Source organism: Ailuropoda melanoleuca, chromosome 14 (assembly GCF_002007445.2).
Source record: "Ailuropoda melanoleuca isolate Jingjing chromosome 14, ASM200744v2, whole genome shotgun sequence".
Classification (NCBI taxonomy): Eukaryota; Metazoa; Chordata; class Mammalia; order Carnivora; family Ursidae; genus Ailuropoda; species Ailuropoda melanoleuca.
The window spans coordinates 39,800,623-39,822,664 of NC_048231.1; the positions used below are offsets into that span (position 1 = coordinate 39,800,623).

The 22,042-nt window shown below is 48.7% G+C and overlaps 1 protein-coding gene across 3 annotated transcripts in view; it reads right to left on the reverse strand.

Moving 5' to 3' along the window:
* Positions 1-1,733, reverse strand: part of CDC42BPB (CDC42 binding protein kinase beta) — a 60,103-nt gene extending 58,370 nt beyond the window's left edge. For all 3 annotated transcript variants that reach the window (XM_034642068.1, XM_034642069.1, XM_034642070.1), the window contains exon 1: positions 1,622-1,733. In XM_034642068.1, the coding sequence (XP_034497959.1) occupies positions 1,622-1,684 (63 nt within the window). In that variant the 5' untranslated portion in view covers positions 1,685-1,733. The remainder of the gene's footprint in view (positions 1-1,621) is intronic.
* Between the last annotated feature and the right edge of the window lie 20,309 nt (positions 1,734-22,042).

Below are 22,042 nucleotides of genomic sequence, written 5' to 3' on the forward strand. Positions count from 1 at the left end.
CACCTACCCTCCCCTGGCATGTCATTAGGAAAAAATAGCTCAGTTAGAACATATTCTTCATACAGACGGTCCCAACATTGACAAAGACCTCATTTCTGTGATCTGCTCAGTACCGGCACTGACCGGCACTGAAATTGGGCACACTTCAGGTACGTGATGACAAGAATATCCTAGGGAGGCAACGGCAATAATGCCTCATTACCACAGAGTGCCATGTAATGGTAGAACCATTAAGAATCCAAAATTCTAGTCATGGCAGTGGGGCGCAGGGGTGGGGGCGAGACTTACACAGGCTGCTAAAGGCTGGACAGGAGCAAAGGGAAGGCAGAGAATCCGAGGCCTTTGCAAAGGTCCGGGCAAGGGTGGATTTCTCTTAGTTTAGGAAGAACTTAAAAGGTAATATAGGTCATCTTCTTTGAAACTCAGAAAACTGAGTTTTGCATTAAGTTCTCTGGCAGAGGAGGGCACTAAAACTAACTAACATATTTGGGAACAATACTGTTGTCTCCAGTTCTTTCGTTTTCTCTGTCCTGCCCTTGGGCATCTTCCTGCCCCTCCTGAACCCTCTGCTATGGCTACAGCCTGTAACCACAGATCTCTGTGAGGGCCTGGGCCTTGCTTGTGTCTGCGCCCAGAGCCTGGCCCAGGTCCTGGTACAAGGAAGACGGTCAGCAAAAGTATACACTGCCCTGAGTCAGGTGTCAATTTCAAAAGGCCTTCTCTTTCTCCTCATGACACAACAAAACCAGATCTTACGTCATCACATAACCTACCTAAGCTCAGAGATATGTTATCTCTGAGCAGAACTCACTTTTTTCCCTGTGGTGCTGCTGCCCCTCTGCCCTCCCCTTCCTGAGACATACTCATCTGCTGCTATGGTGGGACAGCGTGTCACTGCTGGATTTTTCCTCAGAACCCCCTCCGTGCGTGCGCGCACACACGCACATATGCACACACACAGGCTTCCCCAGCCCAGGAGAGCTAAAGGGAAAGTTAAGCAGAGGGGTCAATTCATGTCAAAGTTTAAGAGATGCAGCTCTTCCACACTGACTGTAAAACCACCTGATCCTGGTCCACTGTGGGAACCTGAGCCTCAGCCCTGGCAGGGGCACGACGCCAACAACGGCACTTGGGGCAGAGGCCATGGCCTCCGGGGCTTGGCTGTCCAGCCCAGGGCAGCGAGGCCAGCATGCCAGAGATGAGCGGAGGTCGGGAGGACCCTGCTCGCTGTAGATCCCCTCCCCAGCCGGGCTCGTGAGCGGCCTGAGCACTGACAGCAGGCGAGCTGAGCTGCCCAGGAGGAGAAGGGCTGTTGCTTTGCCGTCCTTGCACTCTGTAGAAAAGGACCACCGAGCCATTTTTCAATTAACAGATGGATTTTTAATAGACTTCTTTGTCTCTAAAAAGCAATATTCAGGGCAACTCACCTGTCACAAGCTTCTGTTTCTCCTTTTCTCTTAATTCTATCTTTTAGACTCTGCCCGCCCGCCAAGAACCACTCTCCCAACCATCTCAATAATGACCCCCTCCCAGAGCAATGCAAGGGGTCCTAAAAATGCTGGATGGGAGCTATTGCTGTTTTGGCCGTCAGGCACAGTCAGCACAGTGGAGTTGATCTTACCTCTCCAAAAGCCCCTCTTCCGATCACTTTAATTATTTCGAAGTCTTCTCGATGAAGTTGCATCTCCTTCACCAGTTGTGTAAATGGTTTGGCTACAAATTTAAAAAAGCGAAATCAACATTTTACTCTTTTAAGTTGAGACTACATAAAAATTCAATTGACTGGGGGCATTCTACTAAATCACACAGCTTTTTTAGGAAAAAAGTTTACTTTTTAAATGTTTAATATCTGGCAAGTTTTAGAAAGTCCGTGTTTATGCTCAATTAACGTAGGTATTTCTCATCGTGCCTACACGTCACTCTCTGTTGTTAACAAACAGTGCCACACAAAGATCCCCGGGTAAAAATCACTAAAGCTAGGGTCTACCTCGCTGGGAAAGCAACTGCGGGGCCCATTCCCAGCTGCCCCGCAGCGACTGCCCACTGCAGCCCACGAAACTAGCTATCCTCCAGGTGAGTGAGCGCCGGGCTCCACCCGTCAGCTCAGCGCAGCCAAAGGGCAGCTGGGGAAACACGAGACATTCTCCAAGAATGGTGGCGACCTTTACAGTGCGGGCAGTGCTCCCGGACATTGTAACCATCCTTGCTAACAGCATGGAACCCCTAACCATGACCTCAGTAAGAAATGGGGAGAAGCACTTGCCATGGTACTCACATGTTCTGAATTTTAGGAAGAGGAAACTGAGCCACGTTTCTGTGGACAGTGTACCGGGCTGAACAGTGTCGTGTCTCCCCCTGCCCCGCCCCCCAATCAATGGTGTCCACCCAGAACCTGGGAACGTGGCCTTATTTGGAAGTGGGGTCTTTGCAAATTAAGGTGAAGTCACAAACAGGAATGAGATGGGCCCTAAATCCAATAGGACTGGAGTCCTTATTAAAATGAGGGAATTTGGACGCAGAAAGAAAAAGTCCCGTGAAGATGGAGGCAGAAACTGGAGCGATTCTGTCACAAGACAAGGAACACTGCCGCTGCCAGAAGCTGGAAGAGACGGAGTCCTCCCAAGGGCCTCCAGGGGGCACAGCCTGCTCACACCTTGACTTTGGACTTCTGACCTCCAGAACTGTGGGCAGAAGAGGGCTCAGTTGTGTTACACCACCCCCCAGTTCATGGAAACCACTCCAGAGCGCGGGTAACTTGCTTCCAGGAACAGAGCAAGTGGCAGCACACTGACAGATTCACGCGGTTCACCCCAGGGGCAGCACCCTCTCCACCGCCACCCGTCCTGCCCTTGGTCTGACATCCATTTAGTTAATCACATCTCTCACACCTGTTCTTATTATTGTCACCTCCAGGCCTAAATCCCCATTTGATGCTAACCTGTATTCTATACAGTTCTTTTTTTCAAATTCTCCACTACTAGCTTTGTGAAACATTTCCACTGGGGGAAACTGGGCAAAGTGTACAAGGGCGGTTTCTGTATTATTTCTTGCAACTACACCTGCATCTACCATCATCTCCAAAACAAGCCAAAACAAAACCTGCAGTATGACACTTCCTGGGCTTCTAACTGAGCTCCATATTATTAACCTAACGCTATAGTTTTCCTAACTAGAGGCTTAATAAATACCACTAAGATTCGATCACCATGGTTCACTGATGATGGTAACAAAAGCCAGAGCACCGGAAGGTTCTCGGTGCCTACAGATAGTGAACTATTACCACTACTGGGGTAGATGCCCATGGGCACAGAGATTAGGGAACAGAACACATAGAGCCTGGTTTAAAAAAAAAACAGGCCAGGCTAAAGAAAACCCTTGAGCTACAACTTGAAAGGTCATCATGGCTCATCTTTATTTCTTTCAAATATCACCCAAAATAACCATTCCCAGAACTCCAAATGGGAATATGTCCTTCAAAAAGCCACCAAAAACCTCAACCTCTCTTGGTTTCTTCTCGGGGAACCACATGGTACCATTCCTTCTACAATGAAGGAAAAAAACCCAAATCTGATCTGATCTGTTTTACCACCAGAGGAGAGAGCTACAGAAAGGAAAGCACGCTGACCAGCTACGAACAAAGTCCACCACCAAGCACAGGCTAGCACACGCCACAGAACATCTGCCTGCAGAGGCACAATGCAACGCTCCGGACTCTTCCACAAATACCCGAACCACTCACCAAATGTGGTAGCCCCTGTTGTACAAACCAACAGTCATGAAAATCAAAGAAAATTCCACCCGGAATCATGCCACAAGTCACTTTAATTTGTCCATGTCCCCATTCCATCTTGCTCGTAGACACAGTCCATGTTTCATATCTTCTGTATTCTTTTATTTTCTTGGACATTTCATGTCTCTGTACTCAATTATCATTTTAACAGATGCATTCTATTTCCTAAGTTGACACACCAACAACTGTAAATGGTACATCTGTTGGACAGACAGGTTAAACTTTTTTTTTTTTAAAGATTTATTTATTTGAGAGAGGAGAGAAAGTGCACACGAGCAGGAGGGGCAGAGGGAGAGAGAATCCGAAGCAGACTCTGTGCTGAGTGCGGAGCCTGACACGGGCTCAACCCCACGACCCTGAGATCACAACCTGAACTGAAACCAAGAGTTGGGACACTTAACCGACCATGCCCCCCAGGCACCCCTCATTATTTTCAAAAAGATTTTATTTATTTGAGAGAGAGAGTGTATGCATGCACGAGACTGAGAAGAGCAGAGGGACAGGGAGAGGGAGATGCTGACTGAGTGCTGAGCACAGTGCCCGGTGACCTGGAGCTGGATCCCAGGACTCTGAGATCACGACCAAGCCGAAGTCAGGCACTTTATTGACTAAGCTGCCGCCCAGGCATCCCTAAACATTTCATTTTTAAAACCATTATCTTCTTGGGACGCCTGGGTGGCTCAGTCAGTGAAGCATCTGCCTTCAGCTCAGGTCATGATCTCGGGGTCCTGGGACTGAGCCCCGCATGGGGCTCCTTGCTCTGCGGGGAGCCTGCTTCTCCCTCTTCCTCTCCAGCTCCCCCTGCTCGTGCTTTCTCTCCCTCTCTGACAAATAAATAAATATAATTAAATAAAAACTATTTTCTTAACAGGGAGTAACTTCACGATGAACATTTTCATGCACACAAGCTTTTTTACTATTTTAAAATAACTTTTAGGATGAAACTCCAGGACTCTCCCAAGCACACTGTTGTTTTCTACGGCTCCTAATCTGCCTCCAGACTATCTCCTGAGTCACCACTCCTGCCCCAACACCATAGGAGGACGTCTCACCTGCCTTTGAAACCCGCAGTTCTCTGAGGCCCAGTGAAGCCAGCTGTTTGCCCTATTACTGGGATGATCCACTCATCCCATTTGCTTGCTAATCGGTTTTAATCTTGTTAACCAACTGCGTAGGGCTTTATTCTTTGTCAGACTTCATACCTGTAAATACCACGCCTCCATTATGTTCCCGCTTTTCATCTGAATTATATTATTGCATAGAAATTATTACTTTTAATAAAAGTATTTTTAATAAAACCGAATTGATTCATTCTTCCTTTGTCACTTTACTATTAAGACTTAGAGGGGCACCTGGGTGGCTCAGTCGTTAAGCGTCTGCCTTCGACTAAGGTCATGATCCAGGAGTCCTAGTATCGAGGCCCTCATCGGGCTCCTCCGCTGGGAGCCTGCTTCTTCCTCTCCCACTCCCCCTGCCTGTGCTCCCCCTCTCGCTGGCTGCCTCTCTCTGTCAAATAACTAAATAAAATCTTTAAGAAAAAAAAAAAAGGCTTAGAAAGTTATCAACTCTTTCCAGATCTGGTATTCAATCCTGCTTTTTGCTAAATGGCTTTTGAAAGTCATTAACCTGTCCTTTGTTGTTGGCGCCTGCTGCTGGAGCGTGAAGGGTTACTCTCCCCCATAACCATCTCTGCATATATAAGTGGCCCAGTCTGCAGGGGTGGGGAGAGCTCCGCAGGGCCCCAAGCGCACCAGCTGGTAGCCGGCCATCCTAGGGAAGTCATGCCGTCCTCTGTGATTAACTTTCCTCACCCATAAAATGGGCAAAACGCCTTCCCTGCCCACATCAGGGGCCCAGGCCCACTAACAATGACACCAAGGTAGGTGAAAGGGCCTCGTGGCAAGGCTGCCACCCACATGCCCTAATCCCTCTGTCTCTGCTCTTTCCACATCATCTTACTTACCTTCCTCATCAAGTTTCCTTTTTTTTTTTTTTTTTAAAGATTGTATTTACTTATTTGAGAGAGTAAGTGAAAGAGTAGGGGGGAGAGGGAGAAGCAGATGGACGCGGGCTTCAGGGGATTGTGACCTGAGCCAAAGGCAGACACTTAGCCCACTGAGCCACCTAGATGCCCCCTCCTACTCTTTGATAGAAGCATTTTGTTGCCTTTTTTGCCTTGTACACAGTTCTGCACAGATTTCCCTGAAATGGATGGACATGGGTTCATCAGGGCCAGTCAGATAAACGGGAAAAACCATGGAAACAGAGATGAACACTTGAAACGATATCCAGCAGTTCTGAGAACAGTAAAAATATGACACTGGTGTGTAAAAATTACTAAGACTGCACTAAAACCAGAATAGAGAACCACACGGTAGCAGCAGACCACCCTGCTAATAAGCACACAGGTGTAAGGGGCCATGAAATCACACTGATCGGACAGGACTTAACAGGTGAAAAGCAGAAAGGGTGACATTTCAAATGGGCTGTCAATCAGTATCAATACAAAAACAGGGTGACCCCACCATCCGGACTGTAGAGTCAAGAGACAGAAAACACACCGTTATATGAATAAGAAAATCTAACATAAAAAACTGTTAACAAGGTAACTAAAAAACAGTAAGGGAACTTACCACAGAGACAGCAGACACAGGAAGCAACTCTACTGCCCAAAGGATCAGGGGAACCGAGGGAAAATGCTGAAATTTTGGAAACCCCGGCAAAGGGCTCCGTTAAGCTGAGGGTGGGCTGCTACCGCTGGTACTGGGGTCTCTAAGCTCAAAGGTGGATCCCACGGGCTGGGAGCCAGGGAGCTGCGAGGGAGCCAAGGCCAGCTGATGCTGGGGTCTCCCCAAGTGTGGGAGAAGGCCCACCTGGGACCAGCGGCCTACTGCTAGCAGGCACTCTGGGCAGGAGGAAGGGTTCCCAAGGGCATCACTCAAGGGAAGAGGAGCAGGCAGAAAGTCCCCAGTCCCTTCTGCCTCCTCCGCCCCCTCTAGTCTCCTACTAGCACCCTTTAGGCAGAGCCCAACAGGGAGCCAGGGTCAGAGCCCAACCAGGGAGATGCTGAGGTCAGGAGGATGTCCCTGCAGGGAAACGGAACAGGGTGAACAGGGAGGGGAGATCTGTTCTATCCAGGAGGACGGATCAAATAAGTAAACAGACTCAGGGAAGGGGAGCCTGGTTCCTCGCCATCAGAGAAGGGAACTGTGAATAAGTTACGAATCGTGCAGTACTGGACTAGAATCAGAGGCATCAGTGTGACCTCTTGATTTTCAACGTACAGAGCTATCAAAACACAGACATAAATGGCTGCATACATCCACTGCGACCTCGCTCCACCCACAGAGGGCCTGGGGGCAGCAACACCCCAGCCACAAGCACATGGAGCGCCTGGTCTCCTGCAGAGGAACCAGGGCTCCTCGAGCCACTCCAGAGCCCAGGCTGGGACATCTTGTGCCAGAAAGGAAAGACATGGTCCAAGAGTAATGGTTAATCAAAGTAAGCACTAACAGTCACAGACTGCACAAATGAAACAGGAAACCAGGAGTCCATACTGATATTCATAAATTTAAAAAATCTGATGAGAAATGAGAGACTTATATATAGTCTCAAAGCACATCCAAACGAAACAGATCTCAGTGACAAAGGGAAACAAGTGGCTTTCCAGTGACGTCTGGCAGACACTCGTACCTAAGTCAAGCCAGTGGAGTGAACGTGATCACCATTACGTGGCAAAGTGCAATTGTGCCGTCACCCAACAGGACATAGTGAGGAAAGGCAGCGTCGCTTCTGTATTTTTCTGCCAAAGTTACATAACCTGAATGTAATCATGAGGAAACAGGAGGTAAGCCTAAATTAAAGGAACATTCTACAAAGCAGCCCGCAATGTTCAAAAATTTTAGGGTCACGAAAGTCAAGGCCAAGTCTGAGGAACTGTTCACACGGAAGGGAACGGAAGGGCCAGGCCGAGGAGGGGCAGCGTATGGCTCTGTGCAGGCCCGGGTGCCACGGAGGGGAATATCAGCGGGCTGGTGGCCCTTCCATGGGCTTGGAAGAGCAACTCACCCTCAAAGAGTTGGGGGCACTTCTGTGTACTGCTTGTTATTTGCAACTTTTCTCTGAGTTTGAACATGTTTCAAAAAAATTTTTAAACATCTTTTTAAAGATTCTCTCTTGCGATCTGGAAAGCAGTCTGTAGGGAGCAGGAGTGGAAGCAGAGAGAGCAGAGGGTGCTGCCTCCCCACAGGAGACAGCAACGGTGGCTTCGAGGCCCACAATGACAATGACAGTGACAGCGATGTGCTCCCTGGACACAAGGAGGAAAAGGCCGCACCCGGGTTAGGCTCCCGAAGTGCAAAGATCTGCGATGGGGGGAGAAGCAGAGGAGACTCGGGGGACTGCCCATGTGGATGGTGCCACCAACTCACAGCGGACAGACCCAGGAATGAGCAGGCTTGGGTGGGGGAGGGAGCAGTGAGGGAGCCGTGGAGTCAAAGTATTCCACAGTTTCCGCTGCGGAGCCCAAGACAGCGAAGAGACCAACCTTGTAAAATCCTACTGCTGTTTCATACTTTCAAAAAAGCATCACTTCGGAAGCACCAGCTGCCATGGGGGTGGAGAAGCGGTGAGGCCCGGAGGGGAGAAGAGTCTACTGCCAGGAAACTGGAGACAGAGCTCCCTGGGAGGAAGGAAGGCACCGGCATTTTTTAACACTTTTCTGTCTACCAACGTTACCTACTGACTTAATCCAGGGCTCGGGATGCTCTCAGAACAGAATGTTACAGGCAAAATTTTATGAATTATATCCACTGGGGTGTGACACAGCTTGTCACATTCTTAAAATACACAGGATGCAAAGTAAAACCACAGCAATGGAAACACCATTAAGGACTCGTTTTCAGTATCGTTTACACCAAGGTTCTCCTAGAAGACGGACATCTTACGTAACTTGAAGAAAACAGATCAGCTGTACTGCTTAAAATGTTTCATTTTCACGGTGATGGTGAACTTGTAGATTCTGAAGTACGACACAGATAACTGTTATAAATTTTGTGAAGGGTGAAGTTACCTCTCCTTCGCGTCCCATGGACACACACACAAAAGGTACGAACTCAGCAAGTACTCACTGGGCACCTCCGATGCGCCAGCACCTGGAGACCGCACTGAGGACAGAGCAGCGCGGCCCAGGCTGACGGTGGCCCAGGCTGACAGCGGGCCCTTGTGGGAGCCTAGCTCCGCCCCGGGTCGTGTACCACACACACCTCTCCCTGCAGCTGCGCCTGTGCACCATCTCAGACCGCTCCCCGCCACCCCCAACCCCTTGGTCAGTCCCAAAGCCACCTTTTCCTGTCCCTCTGAGGCAGACCTCATCATTCGCCGGCCTGTGCCCCAAGCCCCCACTCGCCAGCCTCTCCAGTGCTCTGGTCCCACAAGGCCACAGCACCGCCTTTGCCAGAGCCAAGGTAATGACATCACTTCCCCACTTACGATTCCTCCACAGCTTTCCATGGCTCTTGGCTAGAATGTGCATGCTCACAGAGCCTACTGCATGTGCAGGCCCTCCTGCCTCCCCCCGCTCCCACTCCAGCCTCGCCCAGCTTCACCCCTGTGTTCCCCTCGATCCCGCATTACCTGGGGTCTTCTGTTATTCAGGCCCTCAGTCAACCCTGGGTCTTCCTAAGCAGAATCTCTCCCCAGGACAGCCCTCTCACCCCCGCCAGCTCCTGCTCATCCCTGGGATCCCTGAGGCAGAAGGGGAGGTGACCCCCAACTCCAGCCAACTGGCCAGGTCAGGAGCCTGTGAATCCCCTCAGAAGTAGGCTCGCTGCCATCTTCCCCACTGGACTAGGAGTCCCAGGAAGCAGGGCTACCTCCACCCTGTTAACGCCTGCTCCCCGGGCTCCTAGCGCAAGGATGGGAACACAGCTGACTGAGGGACCGCGTCATGATGCGCCATCAGGAAAGGTTACTTCCTCTACAGGATGGCCAGGCAGAGTTCCCAAGGTAAAAATACTTAACAACCTGGGGCACTTTCCACCAAAAAAGACTGAATAAAGCTTTAGCCCTTAGAGAGCTAAATGTTTATTAGATTTTTCCCCCTAATCTCCTCATTCTTCCACAACCCAAGATTGTCCCCAGTAGAACTTCTCTTGATGCCCTGAATTAAGCAATGAATTAATCAATCCATCGCGGGCAACCCACTGGCCAACAGGAGATCCCAACAGTAAGGAAAAACTGGAGTCCAGTGTTCCCTTTAAACAGGAAACACTTTGCCAGGAAGAACCGGGGGCAGAGGGAGGATCCTTGGCTGAAACTGACAGAAAATCATTGTGAAATGAGAAACTGATGCCCCCTCCCTCCTCATTGGTGTGTTTAGCCAGAGAGGAAATAAGATCAGAGTGGCTGGAAGGAGTGCCCAGGGAGGGACAGTCAGAGGAAAGAGGACTGTGTCACAGGGCAGCAGCACAGAGGAAGGCAGACGGGAAGTCCCATTCTGTCCCTTCCTAGCACATACCCTGGCCTCCCCCTGGACTCGACCTGCACTGCACCCCCGTCACCTACTCTCTCTGCTGCTCCAGCCTCAGCCACTCACTGGTCATATATTTGGAAATGGAAATGTTACAGATTATCCAGTCCAAATACTACATTTACTACCAAAGAAACAGGGGCCCCAAAGGCCAAGGGACCAAAGGCCAAGAGTCAGCTCCGCTCCACGGTGGGGTGCTCCACTCCTAGAAGTCCTCCCCTGGCAGCTGTCAGCTGCAGCTGTGGTCCCATCCAGAGGCCACAGCACAGAGCAGCAACCCCCCAGCTGGCTGGGTACGGGGAGGAGCCCAGAGGGCACTGGAAGCCCCAAGGCAGAAGGCCAGGAACATGCCGGTAGACCAGGGACCTGGTGTCTGCTGAGGAGAAGCGGCCCGGACAGCAGCCCAAGGACCAGGAGTGTGTCCACAGCAGAACACTAAAGCAGGCAGGGCATGCCCGACTCTGACGAGCACACACTGAGAGCTGGAGAGCGGGGCAGGATGGAGAGAGTCGGCATGCCATCTAGCTAGTGGCAGGGAAAGCTGACGCTTTCCTCCAAGTACCAGCTTAGAGTTCCAGGTCCCAAACTGCTTCAAATTCAACCTCACAGTTCAGATGGATACACCTACAGAAGACTCACACCCGTCGTAGTTTCTGAAAACGTGCTTAACTCACGTCAAACAAGGTTTGTTTTAATACCCACTTCTGTTAAATGACAGAACACTCTCCTCCGTAGGGAGTCCGTCACAGATCCGTCTGGTTATAAATCACCAGTTCTGAATCTTCCGGGAAGCCCTATCGACTCCCAAATAAAGTTCTGTAAATTTGGACTTGACCACACAGGCTGATAATCAGGAACTATACTGTTGTAAAGTAAACAAACATTAAATTTTAATGCAATTTCAGGTTTTAGAGACCTGAAAGGGAAGCCCTTTTACACTGCTCTGACTCAGAAGGCAAGTAAGGTAGAGACTGAGTCAGGAAAAATCGGAGAAGCTAGGGTGGGGGAAAGGGTGGGGAGGCTGCACTGAGTCAACAATAAACCAGGAAAGGTCTCATTCCGACAGCCTGCTCTCACACGAAGGCCAGCTCGCCCCACCTGGGCTAACCTTGCTCAGACCTGGTTTCAGGACGCACTCAGGCTCAGCCTCATCCCTTCCTCTTCGCGTCCACTCAACGGCTGATTGTTTTTCTCAAATCACTGTCACTTGTCCATCTTGCTCTGTAAATTACCGAAATAAAATCCTATTGCCTCACTGCTGTGTATCACTTAGAAGTGTCTGTCCTCTCTACCTGAAAGCGGCAGCCCAGCGAAGGAGGCCACAATTCCAAAACAGCAAGTCTCCCCCACAAACTGCTGGGGCACTGTCCTTTGGGATTCCTCTGTCAAAGCAAAGAAATTATGCAAAGTGAGTGAAATTCACAACATACGTCTGTCTTGTAAAACCAACTTCCCTGCAGAGATGAATATAAATATATGTTTAAGTTAAAAAAAAAAAAAAAAACCCAAGTGTACGCCAGAACGTCATGGAACAGAGCCAACTGAGGCATATACACAAGTGACGCAAATGCACCAAAGGCACAAAGAGGAGACTGCATGATGCTTTGGTGCTTACGCCAGCGAGAAAGCCAGTTTCAGGCCATTTCTCCCGTGAGTCACTGGAAGCATGCCGAATGTGTACATTCTAAATTTAAGAAACAGGAAAATCTACAGTACAGAACACCTGCTGGTTATCAGACGGCAGGGGGCGGGGGCGGGAGAGAATCCCCCCGAGGTCACCATTCCATCACTGAGCAGAAGGCACATCCTCACGGCCGGGCAAACAACCTGGGGCCAGACATTAAACCGCAGCACCGCTGGGCCACTGCGTGGACCTGGCAGATTTACTCGGCTCTTCGAAGGCTGTCTCCTCGCCTGCTGAGAATAACAGTGCTCACCCAACAATTGAGTGGGAATGCTGCATTCTGTCCGAACCCCCCAGCCCCAGCACTGAGCTCTCTGTGGGGCACACAGTACATCCTCCTGGAACAGCAGCCCCAGCTTCTGGGTGGCAGTGTTCTCTCATCAAAGACATGAGTGTTCCTCAGATGTCACATCAAGCCGTAAGTAAACCAGCTCTATCACCAAAATTACCCTAGTATCCGGCTGAACTACCAACCAGGAAGGTGTAGCTGTTAGGAACACGTTTCACCAGGCAGATCACACCCGGGTAACACCCAGGTGGCACTCAGTAATCGCCACTAGGTAGCCCTGTAAACCGAGTACTAGAAAAGGGGCCCCCACAGCCCCGGAGGGTGGTGCTCTGCTCTGGGGAGGGCGGAGGGCAGCCCATGCACACAGCTTCCACGTCGGGGCTGCAACCGGCCAGTGGCTCCTGGACCTGCTCAAATGGGGGAGACGAGGAGGATTTTACCTGCAAAGGTCAAACCACAAACAGCAGGCCCTGCGTCTGCACCAAACGCCTTACTGCTGCCCACCCACCCCCAGCAATCCTTTGAGGTTGGGAGCACTGTCCCCTTTTATAACGAAAGAAACCCCAGATCTGTGCCCCCGGCTGCAGAGCTTGAACCCAAGGCTGATGCGATGTCCACAGTCTGTGTCTCTTCAGGGCACTGGGGTTGGGTGTCTGAGTCCTGGTGGGGTGGCTGTCTCACCCTTGGGCAGTCTCAGATTATGGAGCCGAGGCCTGATCTGGAGGGGCCTTCCCACGCCCTCCCTCAGGGGCTAAGTGACCTTCGGGCTCTGGGACTGGTACTCGCACAGGCAGAGAGAAGACATGTTTCAGGTTTCTGTTACCCTCTAAAGTCCCCGACCCCAAAGTTTAAGTCAGAAAAATCACAATTTAGTGCAGGACTTGTCTGTTTCTTTCACTGACGTGCTTACGGATGAAGAACCACCCAAACGCCGAGTGAAACCATTTATAAGCTGCTTCTCCTTCTCACCAGGACCAAGCCCAGCTCCTCATCCCTTCAGCACTGTGCATCCCCCAGGGCCTCTCAGCCATCTTTGAGCCGTCCTCCACACCCTTCCTTCACCTGTACTGCTCTTCAAATGCCACAGATCTGAAGATATTTTGCTTTAACATCTGGGGTTATTCCCCAGGAGGGTGAATTCAAAAAGGCCCAGCTATGTGAGCAGACAGAAGTGGAGGCTGGCTGCCAGTCCCCCGCCACAACCACGTGGACCGCGGCTACACACAGGCACCTTTGTCGTAAACAGCATCACCTCATCGTGACCCTCTGGCTTTGTCCTGGAGTGCTCGATCCAGTGGAAGGACCTGCTTCTCAGCCATCTCAGACATGCCCTGCCAGATGCAAGGAACGCAGGCCTCTGGTCCAAATTCAATCCAAACCCTATGTCCTAGGGAAAGCCTGACTGGGAACACCTAGGGAAGGCCACCCTGACATCAAATCCTCTTGGCTTAGCAGAGAGCAGGGACAGGGACGCACTGAACACAGCACATGCACAAGCAAGGTGAGAGCTACAAAGAATTTTAAGGAACAAGCTGTGTGGGTGAAAGAGAAAAGAAACCAGCTGTGAGGGTGCAAGGGAGGGAACGTTACAATATTTTCTTTGAAGGGGGACGCAGAGGAGAGAGGAAGGAGGGAAAATGAGTAAAAGCTAAATCAATCCTGAAGTCCTGCTTCTGTGTTAGACACGAGACTGTCTGTGTGTGCACACGTGTAAGCAGGAGCAGTGTGAGCAGACGTACGGAGACGGGGACGCGCGCTCTCCGTCCGAGAGGGCAGAAGCAGGGCAAGGGTGTCGTGTAAGTTCCATGCAGGGGCTGAGCAGGTGGGACGGGCCAACATGAACACAGACCTAACTAGCATCTTCCTCTCACCTGGAACGGCACAGCGAGGACACCAGGATTCTGTACCGGGGGACGTTATGCTGACTCAAGTTTGTTGACTGAGTAAATGACTACACAAGACATCACGTGAAAGCATTTCGAGGGACACCTGGGTGCTCAGTTGGTAAAGTGTCTCCCTTCAGCTCAGGTCATGATCCTGGGGCCCAGGGATCGACTCCCGAGTCGGGCTCCCTGCTCCATGGGGAGCCTGCTTCTCCCTCTCCTCCCTGCTCATGCTCTCTCTTGCTATCTCTATCTATCTCTAAAATAAACAAAATCTTAAAAAAAAAAAAAAAAGCATTTCATAAACTACAATATTGTACGAAAGCGCTTGTTGTCCCTAATGGAGTGACTACCACCTCACCAATAAATACCCAAAAGGTTTTATTTACAGGTTCTAAAATTGATCAGAATCAATGAAACAAATACTTATGAAGCATCTGCTGTTTTCCAGGAACTATCCTCGGCAGTATGGGTAGATCTGTGAACAAAAGTCCCTACCTTCCTCATACGTGTGAGGAACAAGTCAGTTATACAGAAGATAATCATCTTCAGATAAAAGGAGAAAAAGCAGGGAAACTGGGAAATGTTGTAGAGTAAGGGAGGAGAGTCGTTTCTACAGCGCCGGCAGCCTGGACAGAAGCCGGCCAAGTGGTGGGGTCAGGTTCTGACTGGATTTTGAAGGTGGAGCGCACAGGCTTTCCTGCAGGATTGGATGTGCCGAGTGAGAATTACCCAGGGTGCTGGCCTAAGCGCCAGGGACGACGGAGCTGTCAGTGAGTGAGATGGGCAGGCGTGGACGGAGCGGACCGTGGGTGAGAGGCACCAGCCTGTCGGAAGGCAGCTGGATACCGGAGCCTGGGCTCAGGCTGAGTGTGGGTCCTCGTATACAGCTGACATCAGTCACCAGCACGGATGAGATCCCTGGGGGTTAGCAGAGATACAGGGGGGACCACAGGCTGGCCCCCTTCGCTGTTGGGAGGCTGAGGGGAAGAGAAGGAAGCTGCACAGTGCTCGAGAACTGGGACGTGCGTCCGGAAGGCAGTGGGGGCTGAGGATTGAGCACTGGTTTTTGCCACGGAGAGACCACAGATGACCCTGACACAGAAGCAGCTTTCGGGGAGTAGTGAGGGACGAAAGTCTGATTCAAGCGAGCCTGAGAATGGGAGAAGAGGCAGTGAACACAGGGAGAACACGTCACTCTCAAGACTCTACTGGTAAACAAAAGCACATAGGTTAGATTGAGTGAAGTCATTCTCAACAAATGTTCTGTAAACACAAAAACAAAAACCATTCATCTTGGAACAGAGGTTAAAGGTGATCCATTCCAAAACCAAGCTCACATCATGCCGATCAATGAACCTCATCGAGCTGGGTGGTAGGGACAGGAAGGCGTCTGCATAACTGACATCAAAGATGTTATAAGCAAACAGTTCATTTTCACCGGTTTAGATGCTAACAGTGAACCATAAATCCAAGCTCATCAATTCAATGACCCAAGCTTCAATAAGCAATCCACAGAATACAGCCACCTCCTTACACCGGACGTTAAGGACACTCGGTATTTCTGTGGCTCTGCCCGGTGCCTCAGCGGTGTCTCCTGGGAGGGGCCTGCTCGCCCGCACTAGCTCTTTGGATTTTGTTTTGGGTTTTTTGGGTAGAAATTAATGATTTTACTCAAAAGCTTTTTTTTCTTTAGTTTTTCCTCATCTTTCTCTACTGAATTTTGAGTAAAAAACTAATTTTGGTAAAATATATATTAAAAATTATTTAGGGTCGCCTGGGTGGCTCAGTCCTTAAGCGTCTGCCTTCAGTTCAGGGCGTGATCCCGGCATTCTGGGATCCAGCCCCACATCAGGCTCCTCCGCTGGGAGCCTGCTTCTTCCTCTCCCACTCCCTCTGCCTGTGTTCTTCCCTCTCTCGCTGGCTGTCTCTCTGTCAAATAAATAAAATCTTTAAAAAAATTATTTAAAAAATTTAAAAAAACTAATTTTGGTAAAAAATATATATATTTGGTGAAATATAAAGAGCACAACACATACTGCTTTATCGAGTAAACTGCTGGGATGACACACACACGCACACACACAATTTTTTTTTTTTTGATAATACACAGATTCCCCAGTGTGCCAAACCGAGGTACTTGAGAGCACCTGCCATCAGTGCAGCCCTTTAGTCCAGCGATACGGCACCACAGCCGCCCCAGAGGTGGTTTTATAATCTCAGTCTTACTGCGTTAACTAGATATCCAGGAATCTCAGTGACGGACAAAGTTTACCTTTAGCATTCTATTTAGTTAAAAACAAAAAGCAGGCCACGAGCGCACAGTGCTGGGCATTCTCTGGCTACAAAGGGTGCCCCCAGGTCAGCGGGGGGAGAGCCTGCACACCCAGCACCAAGACCGGGCCTCCCTGGGAGTGCTCAGGACGAGGACCGTGGGAAACAGTCCCCACGGCAGGACGGCAAGTCAAAGATGGCCTCCTCCCCGCTGCCCAGCACAAAGCCAGAGCCACCCCGACCAGACACGAAATGCCTCTGGTACGCTTACAGCTGGGCTGCTGACCGGTGGGGCAGGAAGCCGGGCAGGACAGCAAGGCCAGGAACTGTCTACATCTCTTCCCCCCAGAATGGGGCGTGTTGTGTGACTGAGACTGGAGTCCTGGGACAGAGTGAGTCCTAACCTGCGGCTCCTGGTTCCGACTCTCAGGTAAGAGAAGGGAGTAGGGGGGAAGTAAAATCAGAAGGTGGAAGTCTGCAAAGCCTCCATTGGCAAATCAACACATTAAAAAAAAAGGTGACTGAATTTCAGTCATCAGTAATTTGGGGGAACTTTCAGCAACCAAATAACATCCACCAACCTTACGTTACAATCCACTCAAATTTACGCCACAGTCACGGCACTAAGAGGCATGAGAAGGTAGGAAACTGGCTGAATACAACTGTCTTTCACTCTTTCTTCCACCCTGAATATTTGATAAAATATTAAATCTATCCCATTGTGAATGACAGCTACCACTCTCTGAACATCTACACATGGGTCAGGGAGGTCGCAAAACAATGTCTAAAACCTGCAGGACAGAGATTATGACCTGCTTTTGACAGAGAAGTAAACTAAGAAAACACAAAGTCCACGTTCATATAAATGTCTGGTACTTTAATTCTTCTTTTATCTTTATTTCTCACATATATAATTATTCATATTTCTTACATTAAAAATTTCCAATTTTAAAATGAGACAAAAAACTGCACTTATTTTTCTTATTGTTCTGGCATCCAGTCGGCCATGTGCAATCAGATTTTCTGTGGGCACCTCCGCTACAAATTCAGAGCAGTCTGGCTTTCGTACCGCACTGTAAAATCATAGCTGCTTCTGCTTTCGTGATTAGTACACCTTCTGTGGAACGAACAGTCAGTGGTAGCCAGTACATTTTGGTTACAGGAAGTATTTCATTCAAATTCTTTAAAATCTGGAACCAAAGTAAACAATTCTTTCATGCTCCTCTAAACAGATTATTTATCACCCTTCTGTTCCCCCATTCATGTTTGTATCTCCCAAGCTGACATATGTGTACCCTGACGACCCAGCTATGTCTACCAAAAAAATACAGGAGTGTTCATGGCAGCTTTAGTCAACCCATCATAAACCGGTAACAATGCAAACGCACACTAAGAGGAGAATGGATAAATAATGTGCAGTACTCGTGCAATGGAACACCACACATCGAAAGAATGAACTGCGTCTACACACAACACGGATTAATCTCAAGGACACAGTGTGAAGCTGAAGAGAGCAGATGCATACTGTAACATGATTCCACTGTCGGAAGCTCAGAAACAGACACAGCACCGCAAGAATGCCATGAGGAAGTGAGACTAATAGTGCTAAGACAACTGGATACCCACATACAAAGGAATAAATATGAGCCCCTACCTCACACCAAATACAAAAAGTAACTCAGAAAGAATCAAAGACCTTGGGGCGCCTGGGTGGCTTAGTCGTTAGGCATCTGCCTTTGGCTCAGGGCGTGATCCCAGAGTCCTGGGATCTAGCCCCACATCAGGCTCCTCTGCTGGGAGCCTGCTTCTTCCTCTCCCACTCTCCCTGCTTGTGTTCCCTCTCTCACTGGCTGTCTCTCTTTCTGTCAAATAAATAAATAAAATCTTTAAAAAAAAAAAAAAAGAAAGAAAGAATCAAAGACCTAAAAGTAAGAGCTAAAACTTTAACTCTTGAAGAAAGCATAGGTATAAATCTTTGTGACCCTGGATTACACAACAGTTTCTTACATATGAAACCAAAAACATAAGAAAAATTTTAAAAATAAATTGAACTTCATCAAAACTAAAAATGTTTGCACTTCCAAGGACACCAATGAAAATGAAATGACAAACTACAGAATGGAAAAAATACATGCAAATCTGCAATTATGCACAAATTCATAAATCTGGTAAGGAGCTTGTATCCAAAATATACCAAAACACAATTCACTAATACCTGCTTTTTTTTTTTTTAAGATTTTATTTATGAGAGAGAGAGAGAGCTCAAGCACATGTAAGCACAAGCAGGGGGAGGGGCAGAGAGAGAGGGAGAGGGACAAGCAGACGTCCCCCTGATCGGGGAGCCCAGTGATCCCGCGACCCTGAGATCATGACCTTAGCTGAAGTCAGAGGCTTAACCGCCTGAGCCACCCAGGCACCCCACGGACAACTCACTAATGAAAAGACAAATCAGGACGCCTGGGGGGCTCAGTCAGTTGGGCGTCCAGCTTTGATTTCCGCTCAGGTCATGATCTCAGGGTTATGAGAACAAGCCCCATGGGGCTCTGCACTGGGTATGGAACCTGCCTGAGATTCTCTCTCCCTCTCCCTTTGAGATTATCTCTCTCCCTCTTCCTCTGCTCCTCTCCCTTGCACCCCCTCCCACTCTCTCTCTCTCTCAAAAAAAAAAAGAAAAAAGAAAAAAAAAGAAAAATCATCCAATTTATTTTAATCATCCAATTTAAAAATGGCCAAAGGATGTGAAAAGACATTTCTCCAAAGAAGACATACAGATGGCCAACAGACACGTGAAAAGATGCTCAACACCAGCATCAGAGAAATGCACCCACCAGGATGGCTAGAATAAAATAAGACAAATCATAACAGGTGTTGGCAAGGAGGTGGAAAACCGAGAACCTCCATACACCGTTAGCAGGACTGTACAATGATGTAGGTGGAAAACAGTCTAGTAGTTCCTCAAAATGCCAAACGTGGAGTTACCCCAAAACTCAGCAATTCCACTGCTAGGTGCATACTCGACAGAAATGAAAACATGTCTATACAAAAACTTGCACACAAATATTCACAGCATTATCCAGAGCAGCCAAAAACAAGATACAGCCCAACTCTATCACCTGATGCATGGATAAACCAAATGTGGTCTACCCACACAATGAAATATTACTCAGTCATAAAAGGAAAACACGGATACAAGTACAACATGCACAGAGCTTACGAACACTGTGCTAAATGAAAGGAGCCACAGAGCACCACACAGCGCACAGCCATTTATACAAAATCCACAGAGACAGAGCAGGACGCCAGGGGTTAGGGGGAGGGAGATGGGGACTACTAATGGGTACAGGGTTTCTTTTAGGGGTGGTAAAAATGTCCTAGAACTAGAAAGTGGTAACTGTTGTACAATTCCGTGATATTAAGATCACTTAAATACAGGCATGACTAATCTGTGACATGGTTCACAACAGTGCTTACTACTGGGAAAAGGGGTTATACACTGGGGGAGGGGGGGTCACGACGGAGCCTGCAAGGGTCCATGATTCATTCATTCATTCATTTATTCAAAAGGTACTAAGAATATTTAAAGAAATTACTGGAATGAAGCAGCAGACACAGCAGCTGAGAGCAGACACGGGAGCTGGACTCAGCCACCCCACTGGTGTCACAAGCTACTTCATCTGAGCTCCAGCCTCCTCTTCAGTCAATGAGGGGTAACCCTGTACTGAGGGTTACTGGAAGGGTTAAGTGAGACCGTGGACATAAGCCATGAGCAAGCACAATGCTACTATATCAATACACAGAGCCTGGGGCGCCTGGTGGCTCAGTTGGTTGAGGTCTGCCTTTGGGTCAGGTCATGATCCTGGAGTCCTGGGATCGAGCCCTGCATTGGGCTCCCTGCTCAGTAGGGAGCCTACTTTTCCCTCCCCCTCTGCCTGCTGCTTTCCCTGCTTGTGCGCTCTCTCTCTGTCAAAGAAACAAATAAAATCTTTAAAAAAAAAAATACACAGAGCCACTAGAATCACGTTATGATCACCTGTTCATCACTGTAAGACTCACTGCTCCCCTTCCCACTCTTGATTCTTTTTCTCACAGAAACACAGTCTGTGCTCAGGAGGTGTGGACACCACACCTCTGGTGCTCCCCAGGGACACAAGCCTTCCCTCCCTTGTCGCCATGAGCCGGAAACTGCCACTAGTGCACAGCCTGCCAGCTGCTCCAGTCCTTCCCGCCATTTCTGTCATTCCTTTCTTTCACTAGCACTTAGCAGAGGGCTCTAACAGAGCCCCTGACCTCACAGCCCCGCCCTATTTCAATGTCATCTAAGCCCTTCACTATATTGCACACTCATGACCTTTACGTATGGAGCATCCTTCTTTAATCTGAATACAAGTACACGGGATTCTTGTATAAAAGGACTGTTATGTAAACTCACTCAACTGTAAAATACTAGAAAAACAAATTTATGCCAGTGATACAAGAAAAAAAAAAAAACAAAACTCTAGCACACACCCTGAGACCAGGAGAGTCCCATTTAAACCTTCCATATAGGGCGCCTGGGTGGCTCAGTGGGTTAAGTGTCTGCCTTTGGCTCAGGTCATGATCCCAGGGTCCTGGGATTGAGTCCTGCATCTGACTCCTCGCTCAGTGGGAAGCCTGCTTCTCCCTCTGCCTCTGTCCCCTGGCTTGTGCTCTGTCAAATAAATACAATATTTTTAAAAAATTATATGACTCTTCTGGAACCTAGTCCTTTGCCAGACACCTGAGGCTACAAAGGAACACCAGAGTGCAGCCCCCAGCAGCCTGACGTGGAAACAAGCAGGAAAGGAAGATTCGAAAGGGCAGCCCTTGCAGCCACTCCAGTAGGTAATGGACTTTAAGGCTACTGCTTCTGAACCACAGGGAGGAACTGACCACGCTGCTCTGAGAGTGATACACTCACTTCCCTCCCAGCTTCTTCACCTGATCTCGACCCCTAACAGGAGGGCCAGCGGCCACCTTCCACCAGCTGTCACCTGCCTCAGCTCAAAGAGGCTCCCGCTCCCAGGTGCACTGGCCAACGGGGCTAAGGCGGAGACAGTGCCTTATCAAAATGCTTCTAAACATGTAAAAGAATCTAGTTTTCTTTTTCCTAAAAAGAGGCTTATAAAAACTGTTTGAGGGGCAGTAATATTTTAGATGTGATAAAAAAAAAAAGCTTCACTCGTTTGAAATGCAAATCGATTCAATGTCAACAATTAAATTTGTCCACTATCCACATTAAATGGTATGTCATATTATCCAACTGAACCTATGCATTTCTGAGGTATGTTTTTAAATAAGAAAACAAACCCTCTGTGTTTGATACTTTTTCAGTAATATAAAAATGACAGCATAAAAGAAAAACAACACAAAGGAAAATAATCGAGACACTTGGGAGAGAAGAAGGATAGATGCTCTCTTGAATCTTTTACCTTTAAATCACTGTCCCCAAAATAAATTAATTAATAGGGAGTAAGGAAGCTGCTTTTATCTAAGACTTTTTAAAGTATTACTCTGGTTTCACCCAGCCATTGGTAAGCCGGTCCTCTTCCCACTAGATGGCTAGAGATGAGACACA